The sequence below is a fragment of the Gastrolobium bilobum genome, unplaced genomic scaffold (assembly GCF_033153095.1).
Source record: "Gastrolobium bilobum isolate Gb01-03AN ecotype WA unplaced genomic scaffold, APGP_CSIRO_Gbil_v1 utg196743, whole genome shotgun sequence".
In the NCBI taxonomy this organism is placed as follows: Eukaryota; Viridiplantae; Streptophyta; class Magnoliopsida; order Fabales; family Fabaceae; genus Gastrolobium; species Gastrolobium bilobum.
Genome location: NW_026899253.1, coordinates 67,143 through 77,662, shown reverse-complemented (window position 1 = coordinate 77,662; position 10,520 = coordinate 67,143). Strand labels below are relative to the sequence as shown.

General features: G+C 30.3%; 2 protein-coding genes across 2 annotated transcripts; both read left to right on the top strand.

Annotated features, from left to right (window-relative positions):
* The first annotated feature begins 1,561 nt into the window (after positions 1 to 1,561).
* Positions 1,562 to 2,050, top strand: LOC133288771 (B3 domain-containing protein At2g33720-like). Its single transcript, XM_061486584.1, has one exon. The coding sequence runs from the start codon at positions 1,562 to 1,564 to the stop codon at positions 2,048 to 2,050; it is 489 nt and encodes a 162-aa protein (XP_061342568.1).
* Positions 2,051 to 5,004: 2,954 nt separating this feature from the next.
* Positions 5,005 to 5,484, top strand: LOC133288770 (B3 domain-containing protein At2g33720-like). Its single transcript, XM_061486582.1, has one exon. It carries the CDS (start codon positions 5,005 to 5,007, stop codon positions 5,482 to 5,484), a length of 480 nt encoding a protein of 159 aa, XP_061342566.1.
* The last annotated feature ends 5,036 nt before the right edge of the window (positions 5,485 to 10,520 follow it).

Below are 10,520 nucleotides of genomic sequence, written 5' to 3'. Positions count from 1 at the left end.
GTGATTTAAATTAAAATTAAAAATAAAAATTATTATTAATAAGGAAAACAAATTAAAGATTTGATTTGTGATTTAAACTAAAAAATCAATTTGAAAAATCTGTAGAAATAAAGGAAATAATTAAATAAATATTCTAAATATCTAAGGAGAAATGATATTATTTTTGAAATTAATGATTAATGCTATAAGCTTCTGGGTTATTATTCGTGGTCTGAAATTAATGATGGCTTATGAATATTTTTCAAAAATAAAATTACCTAAATTAGGCGTGATTGCCTCTTGATTTAAACCCAATTTAGACGTGATTGGTGACATGTCAGGTGTTGACATGTGTCATATTTTTAAACTCAGAAGCCTCTGAGTTCTGCGTTTGTGATTTAATATAAAAAATAAATCAAGATTTGATGTGTGATTTAATTTAAAAAATAAATTTTCTTATAAAAAATTTTGGTTTGTGATTTAAATTAAAAGTAACAATTATTATTAATAAGGAAAACAAAATAAAGATTCGATTTGTGATTTAAACTCAAAAATTAATTTGAAAAATCTTTATTAATTAAGGAAATAATTAAATAAATATTCGAAATCTCTAAGGAAGAAGGATTACCTAATTTAAATTTAAATTACGTTTGTGAGAAATAAAATATATCAAATGAGATGTCATTGTGTAGATCTCGAAAAGTTATGTTGAATCAAAAAAAATTACCTGAATTGGATACTCGAGTCAAAAGTTATGGCCTTCAGAAGTTTTATAATTAAATTATTATTTTTTTTAGAAAAAAAATGACACGTGTCAACCTTAGGTGAGAGACGCCTAAATGAGGCGTCACACGTGACGCCCAAAAAAGACGTCACATTGTGCAATAGATCCGTAATTATTTCCAAAACTGCAATAAATGCGTAATTATTTAATTAAAATGCAATAATTAAATTTTTTTTCCAAACAATGCAACTAAAAATAATAGGTATTTAATCTTAGGACACCATGACTTATTTTCAACACATCTCTTTAATTTTTTTAAAAATTCCTTTTATTCTTTAAATTTTCAAAAAAAAAATCAATTTTACTTGTGAATTATAAGTATTCTTCAATTTCCAATATTATGATTATTAGCTAATGTTAACAATTTAAATTTATTAATATATAACCAGAATAAATGTTTAAGTGAGGTGGCATAATAACTGTTTAGGGAAAAAAAGTGAAAGTTGCCTACAATTTTTGTTAGTTTAATAATTAAATATCAACGTAAATTAATATTTTTAGAATCAGTCAATATTTTTTTTACGCTTTGATATCTTCACAAATCTACAAATGCTCAAGTCCTACAATTTAATTTTTTATTTTTCCTATATTTTGAACAAGAATTATCTAAGATATAAATTATATCTGTGTAGATAAAAATTAAAATAAAATAAAAAAATGTTAAAATTATAAAGCAGAAAAAACATTTAAAGTGAAGTGGGCTGGCATAAAAAGGCAACTTCTATATATATTGACCCGTAACAGAAAAACAGAAAAACCTCATAGCTTTCAAGAAACCAAAACCCAATTCACAAAAACATGAAAGAAATGTCAGCAACGACATACGACACTGATGATGTCTCTGTTTCTTTAACCAAGAAGAGGAAGATTTATGAAGAAACTCGTGTTGCTGCAAGAAAGAAGGTGTGTGTAGAGAGAAGTTGGGGTTACTCTTTGGATTTGATGCTTTATGATGACCCTTGGAAGATCAAGAAAGTCCTCAATGGCAGTGATCTTGGCAACATGAGCAGGCTCTTGCTCCCTAAAGATTTTGCTGAGAATTTGGTGGTGCCGGTGTTGGATGGAGACGTTGAAAGAGGTGTTCAAGTTGAGATTTGGGATGTAGACACTGCCTCCATTCATTCTTTAATTTTCAAGAAAAGGGTTTCTTCAAGAAGCTATGTTTTCATTGGAAATTGGGTTAAAGATTTTGTATCAAGGAGAGGCTTAAAGAAAGGGGATGAGATTGGCCTTCATTGGGATCCATACAAAAATCGCTTTAATTTTTCTGTTCTTGATGCCTTTTAGGATTGATAACAGTATTAGGATTCGTGTGTAGAAACAAATGTGGATAGAATAACATTATTATTATTATCAACAAACTGTTTATATTTCTAAAAGTATTTGAAAAACATAACATTATTATTTGAATGATTTTATAAATGTGGATAGAATATATCATTTGAAATTACATGAAAAGAACAAAAGTACTCTTTAATTGAATGATTTTAGTAATTGTTGATCCGATTTATCACGTGAATTATCTTAAACTTGGGATTTTTTATGCCAGCATACACAATTTTTTTTTTTTGTGTACGTGTGTTATTGATTATGTTTATGAACGATTATAGGAGAATTTTTGTTGTCAAAACAATGCAACTAAAAATAATAGGTGTTTAATTTTAGGACACCATGACTTATTTTCAACACATCTCTTTAATTTTTTTTAAAATTCCTTTTATTCTTTAAATTTTCAAAAAAAGAATTCAATTTTACTAGTGAATTATAAGTATTCTTCCATTTCAAATATTATTATTATTAGCTAATGTTAACAATTTAAATTTATTAATATATAAACAGAATAAATGTTTAAGTGAGGTGGCATAATAACTGTTTAGGGAAAATAAGTGAAAGTTGCCTACAATTTTTGTTAGTTTAATAATTAAATATCAACGTAAATTAATATTTTTAGGAGAATATGTTTATGAACGATGTTCAATTATTTTTTTAGTATCAACGATGTTCAATATCAACGATGTTTAAATATCAACGTAAATAAATATTTTTAGGAGAATATCAACGTAAATAGTGTTATAAGTATTCTTCCATTTCCAATATTATTATTATTAGCATAATATTTTTGTTAGTTCAATTTTTTTATTTTTTTTGTGTACGTGTGTTATTGATTATGTTTATGAGCGATTATAGGAGAATTTTTGTTGTCAAAACAATACAGGCAAAAAAATTTAATTATTGCATTTTAATTAAATAATTACGTATTTATTGTAATTTTGGAAATAATTACGGATCTATTGCACAATGTGACGCCTTTTTTGGGCGTCACATGTGACGCCTCATTTATGCGTCTCTCACCTAAGGTTGACACGTGTCATTTTTTTTCCAAAAAAATAATAATTTAATCATAAAATTTCTGAAGGCCATAACTTTTGACTCGGGTATCCAATTTAGGTAATTCTATTTTTGATTCCACATAACTTTTCGAGATCTACGCAATGACATCTCATTTGATATATTTTATTTCTCATAAACACAATTTTAATTTGCAAGAATAGTATTATAAGAGCGGTTAAACCTAGAAGCCTCTGAGTTCTGGGTTTGTAATTTAATATAATAAAATAAATAAAATTTTGATTTGTGATTTAATTTTTTTTATAATACTTTTTTTTATTATAACAAAAATTTGGTTTGTGATTTAAATTAAAATTAAAAATAAAAATTATTATTAATAAGGAAAACAAATTAAAGATTTGATTTGTGATTTAAACTAAAAAATCAATTTGAAAAATCTGTAGAAATAAAGGAAATAATTAAATAAATATTCTAAATATCTAAGGAGAAATGATATTATTTTTGAAATTAATGATTAATGCTATAAGCTTCTGGGTTATTATTCGTGGTCTGAAATTAATGATGGCTTATGAATATTTTTCAAAAATAAAATTACCTAAATTAGGCGTGATTGCCTCTTGATTTAAACCCAATTTAGACGTGATTGGTGACGTGTCATATTTTTAAACTCAGAAGCCTCTGAGTTCTGCGTTTGTGATTTAATATAAAAAATAAATCAAGATTTGATGTGTGATTTAATTTAAAAAATAAATTTTCTTATAAAAAATTTTGGTTTGTGATTTAAACAAAAAGTAACAATTATTATTAATAAGGAAAACAAAATAAAGATTTGATTTGTGATTTAAACTCAAAAATTAATTTGAAAAATCTGTATTAATTAAGGAAATAATTAAATAAATATTCGAAATCTCTAAGGAAGAAGGATTACCTAATTTAAATTTAAATTACGTTTGTGAGAAATAAAATATATCAAATGAGATGTCATTGTGTAGATCTCGAAAAGTTATGTTGAATCAAAAAAAATTACCTGAATTGGATACTCGAGTCAAAAGTTATGGCCTTCAGAAGTTTTATAATTAAATTATTATTTTTTTTAGAAAAAAAATGACACGTGTCAACCTTAGGTGAGAGACGCCTAAATGAGTCGTCACAAGTGACGCCCAAAAAAGGCGTCACATTGTGTAATAGATCCGTAATTATTTCCAAAACTGCAATAAATGCGTAATTATTTAATTAAAATGCAATAATTAAATTTTTTTTCCAAACAATGCAACTAAAAATAATAGGTGTTTAATCTTAGGACACCATGACTTATTTTCAACACATCTCTTTAATTTTTTTAAAAATTCCTTTTATTCTTTAAATTTTCAAAAAAAAAATTCAATTTTACTTGTGAATTATAAGTATTCTTCAATTTCCAATATTATGATTATTAGCTAATGTTAACAATTTAAATTTATTAATATATAACCAGAATAAATGTTTAAGTGAGGTGGCATAATAACTGTTTAGGGAAAAAAAGTGAAAGTTGCCTACAATTTTTGTTAGTTTAATAATTAAATATCAACGTAAATTAATATTTTTATAATCAGTCAATATATTTTTTACGCTTTGATATCTTCACAAATCTACAAATGCTCAAGTCCTACGATTTAATTTTTTATTTTTCCTATATTTTGAACAAGAATTATCTAAGATATAAATTATATCTGTATAGATAAAAATTAAAATAAAATAAAAAAATGTTAAAATTATAAAGCAGAAAAAACATTTAAAGTGAAGTGGGCTGGCATAAAAAGGCAACTTCTATATATATTGACCCGTAACAGAAAAACAGAAAAACCTCATAGCTTTCAAGAAACCAAAACCCAATTCACAAAAACATGAAATAAATGTCAGCAACGACATACGACACTGATGATGTCTCTGTTTCTTTAACCAAGAAGAGGAAGATTTATGAAGAAACTCGTGTTGCTGCAAGAAAGAAGGTGTGTGTAGAGAGAAGTTGGGGTTACTCTTTGGATTTGATGCTTTATGATGACCCTTGGAAGATCAAGAAAGTCCTCAATGGCAGTGATCTTGGCAACATGAGCAGGCTCTTGCTCCCTAAAGATTTTGCTGAGAATTTGGTGGTGCCGGTGTTGGATGGAGACGTTGAAAGAGGTGTTCAAGTTGAGATTTGGGATGTAGACACTGCCTCCATTCATTCTTTAATTTTCAAGAAAAGGGTTTCTTCAAGAAGCTATGTTTTCATTGGAAATTGGGTTAAAGATTTTGTATCAAGGAGAGGCTTAAAGAAAGGGGATGAGATTGGCCTTCATTGGGATCCATACAAAAATCGCTTTAATTTTTCTGTTCTTGATGCCTTTTAGGATTGATAACAGTATTAGGATTCGTGTGTAGAAACAAATGTATTGATATTTTCTCTTATTCTGAAGCAGAAAATAGCAAGCAGAATTTATGGTTTAAAAATCGCTTGATTTCGCTTGTTCAATTTGAATTTTTTGTATTGATAGCACCAATAGCAAGCAGAGTTTATGGTTTAAATTTCTCTAACTACTCATTGTCATTTTTGTATGTTGTGTGGGCATTCTAAGTGTCTGGTTTTACAAGAAAAAATTGTAAGTAGGTGAGGTACTTATTTATTTGAGTTTTTTTTCATCCTTATGCGGTTATGCCTATTTCATCATCCACAAGGAGCTTGCGATCAATATGATAGTTGTATAAAATTAAGACACAAAGATAGTGACACATGCAACCCCTCACGTGTAGGACACTTGATCTATCCCCTTTGGCACTTGAATCATTTTATATATCTAATGGCTAACATTTCATCATGACTCATCGTCTCCTCTCCTATCCTATTTAAAAATCATAACCTTGGTTTTCCTCAATGGCCATTTTGTTGTTCTGGGTTTTAGGGTTTTGTTAAATGGGAAAAGGGGAGAAAAATTGGGGATTTAGGGTTTTAGGGGAAGTTGAAATTCGAGTTCAATTTTCATGTCCAAGTTCATTTCCCCTGAAGAAATCGGATTTGGAGTGGAAACAGAGTATATACTTGTGGTTGTGGAGTCTTTCAGAATTTTTTTGCACTTCTTGCATTTTTTCTTTTCTTTATTTCTTTTTTTATAAAAATTACACTACCAATCAAAAGCTAAAAATCGAAATTATCAATCAATTGAAACTAATTCTTTTAAGGTGATATAAATGAAAGGAATAAACTAGAAAATTTATTTAAACTTTAAAAGAATATAAACACTTAAATATGTAAATTGGCTTTTTGACTAGAGAGAATTTTTGTTTTGATAATCTTAATATTGTACTTTTCAAAATTTATAGTAGCCATTAACTCGATGAGCTCAAGATTTTCAATTTTTGGTGGTGAGTAGTGACCATCTTCGTAACTGTTTTTCACTTTAATCTATTGTGATTCGTTTTTTTAGCATACCTTAACCTCTAAAATAGGGGCTCCATTTTTAACCTAAGATCTAGGGAAAAAATGCTTTTATTTTTTTTATCATTTAGTTTGAATTTTAAACTTTAGAATTAACATTATATGATTTTTTTACTCGAGTAAATTTATTATTAGTGAAAAAAATCTAAGTAGGCTGAGTCTTTGAATTTTTTATTTGCTTTTATTTTTTACACGGACCATTATCTTTTATTATTTGGTTAAAATTACTTATGATTAGGCAGGAAATGTTCTCTTTACTTTTCGAGTTAATGGATAAGGATCATACTATCTACGATTTAAGGTTTAAAGTCAGCCTATATGGTAATTGGGGCAGGATATACTTCTCACCAAATAACTTTACCACTTTTACAACTAATCTAATCACCGTTGATTTTCAACAATCTAACGGTTATAATTTATTGAGAATTATTGGGTCACACTTATTAATTAATTATTAATTCTCAATAAATCCAATAAATTATAACGGTTAAATTGACGAAAATCAATGGTGATTAAGTTAGTTGTAAGAGTAATAAACTTCTATGGTAATAAGTATATCCTTTCCCATTGTAATTTAGTACCATTCCTAAGACATTTTAAATCCTTAAAACAAATATAATAGAAGTGTAAAAAACAAACTAATTTAGATTAGAGGGTAATATTATACATCTGTATAACTGCAAAATTATTGATGAAAGGAGTCATGTGTTAATGGTTAACTAGATTTGACTTTCTCACTCTCCCTACTTTTTGTCAGGAAAATCAATTTTTGCTTTTAGTGTTTATGTAATGAGTTTCACATTTGTCATGTTACATGACTTGAAAAAAAAAGTTCTTACACACACGTTCAAGAGGTAGGGTCTATATGATTTTTTTCTTTCTTTCATCATTTTATTTTTTCTGTCCTCTTGAATGTGTGCGTATAAACTTTTTTTTGGATCATGTGATGTCACAAATGTAAAACCATTGATTTGCTAAAAATATATGAACCAACTCAATCGAAATGGAGAAGCATTAACCGATGCGCGAGTTGTGGAGAAGATTTTGAGGTCGTTAACTGTAACACCTCGTGTGCACCCGGTGTATTAACATACAAAGTCCCCATGCTCACCAAATAAGGCAACAAAGCCCAACAACGTCTCAAGTCAAATAGCAATATACTGAAAGTAAACACTATCAATATCTAGACATATCATCATTCAGCATGCATAATAAACTCAACTCCGGCCTCCTGCCGCTAGATGTATCAACCCCCGAGGTACCTGTACCTGAAAATGTGCCCCAAAACGAGATGAGATCTCTAAAAAGAAATCTCAGTAAGACAAGGAGTTTCAAGGATCTCTCCACCTCAAGCTCACTTACATGTGCAATATAAGTTCCAAAACAGTATAACAATATAATTTCCAAAATTCGTGCAATGCAGCATATATCCATGTCATGTGTGTATGCATTCTACTGGCCAGAGAATAAAAGTAGGGGTTACATACGTCTACAACCTACAGTACAAGGAACACTGCTTGTACCTCACCCACGGAGTTGCCGTCTTGTATGTCTCCACATACTCAGGATTACCATCTAGGTGGTACACCACATGCATATCATATGGCACTTGCACTCAATAAAACAGCTCAATAGCATTCCAATAACCATCAAATAATTTCATAAAAACACATCATGCATATAAATCATCCCTCCATGAGGTATGGTGGAACCAACAATGGGAAAAACCGAGGACACAAAAGCTTAACTCGCAAGCTATCAATCCAAACAAAGAGTCCACACCAACCCACGTCACGAAATAGTACACTCACAGTCTGTTTATACCATAAACATCATCAATATTCATCATCTAGAATGATTCTGAATGTTTCCTTTTACGACAACATTTTCTTTTTCGTTTCGTGCTCTTAGGCTTCTCCCAAAGCCATAAGCCTTTAATCTAAATGATTCTGACTTAGTTAACTTATTACAGAGGTTCACATTAACCAATCATGGGTCCAGAAACCCAATCTACACTTCTGTTTGGGTAGAACAGTGCATAACTCGAAATTCCCAGAATATCCGGATGCTTGTTATCATAGTAGCTCTTCTGGCGATTTGTATTCTGTATAAGATTTGTATTTTTCATTTAGAGACACATGTATAAGGACTATATGTAAGCCTTAATTTATTCATAATCTACGTCAAGGATAAATCTACGAGGTTATTCTGTATTTATCCTTCCATGTTATTGTTGGAAGGTAAATTATGATTAATTGATTAGTTGATAAAATCATTGGCATGGAGCCATTAAGATAAAATCCATGGAAGGATTCTAGATTGTAGATTTTGGATATACTGTCTATTAGGTGATAATACGACAATGGGAATTATCCTTAGATGTCCGAATTACAAACAAAATATCGTCAGTTTTATATTTCAAAAGGACGTGAGGTGTGAGAAATCATTACACTATTGAATTGGATACAAAAGAACTGGTAAATTGCTATAGATTATAAAATGCAAAAGTTTATTCATATTTTGATATAAGTCCAATTGTGAATCAATAAGATAAGCTTTTGCATTTATTAAATAAATGTGCTACGCTTAATACCGTTCTGATAATAACAAACTGGTCCGATAATAGGGTGTTATAGTATTCATGTTCGTGTCGAATTCATATTGACCTGAATAGCCACATCTAGGTATGATGGGATGCAAGCCTACGGATTTTCCTATTGAGCAACATCATCATTTGGCTGTAGCTAATGGAGTGATTTGGATGATCCGGCGTGTTATCGACGCTTTGTATATCTCACAATTATGCGACCTGGGGGGTAGAGCTTTGGCTAGAAAAGCCTTCGAGCTAGATATTACTAGCCAACCATGGAAGCAGACTCCAAGGAGCATGTCAAAAAGTGCGACAGTTTTCAGAAGCATGTTAAGCTAATTCTTTCACCGCGAGAAGAACTGAAATATATCTCGGCTCCATAGCCCTTTTTCAAATGGGGAATGGAATTGCTGGGACCCTTCAAAGCTACTGAAGGACAATTGAAGTGGATGATAATGGTTGTAGACTACTTTACTAAGTGGATAGAAGCAGAGCTAGTCACCCAATAACCTCGGCCAGAGTACAAAGGTTCTCTGAAAGGAACATTGTGTCCAGATTCGGAATACCAGCCGAGGTGGTAACTGATAATGGAAAACAATTTGCTGATAAAAGGTTCCAGGAGTTGATGAAAGACCTAAAGGTCAAACATCGCTTCGCATCTGTGGAACACCCACAGTAAAATGGGCAAGCTGAAGCTGCGAACAAGGTAATTGTTGACGGGCTCAAGAAACGAATGCTGGATGCCAAAGAAAGCTGGGTCCATCAATTATATTTTGTTTTGTAGGCATACCGAACGAGTACCCAGACAGCAACCGGGGAAACCCCCTTCAGATTGACTTATGGATGCGAAGCCATGACTCTGGTGGAGATCGGAGAACCCTCTTGGAGGAGAATGAATGGTATTAAGAAGAATGAACAAGAAAATAGTAAACTGCTTACTGCTTACTACTGAGACCAAGAATGTTTGAGAAAAATGACTTGGTACTCAGAAGAGATGACATCGGCAACAAGAATGCCAGAGATGGAAAACTAGCTGCAAACTGAGAAGGTCCTTATCGAATAAAAGAAAAGCTCGGAAAAGGGGCCTATGTCCTAGAAACAATAGAAGGCAAAGAAATCAAGAGGACCTGGAACGCGGATAAACTGAAAATATACTACAGTTAAATTCGAGATCCACTTTCTGAAAACTTGAAGTTTTTCAATTTATTTGAAATTTTTCTAGGCGAATTATTTTCCTATTTTAGGGACTTGTCTAAAACCGAATATGCCGGCAAATTCATGTAGTTCACAATTTGATATCAATAAATGAGGAATTATTCTTTTAAGATTTGTCCTTATTCATTTTTTATGCATCAGTATAAACT

What these genes read in the sequence shown, in the direction of transcription:
- LOC133288770 (XM_061486582.1), top strand. Translation starts at nt 5,005, where the DNA reads ATGTCAGCAACGACATACGACACTGATGATGTCTCTGTTTCTTTAACC.
- LOC133288771 (XM_061486584.1), top strand. Translation starts at nt 1,562, where the DNA reads ATGAAAGAAATGTCAGCAACGACATACGACACTGATGATGTCTCTGTT.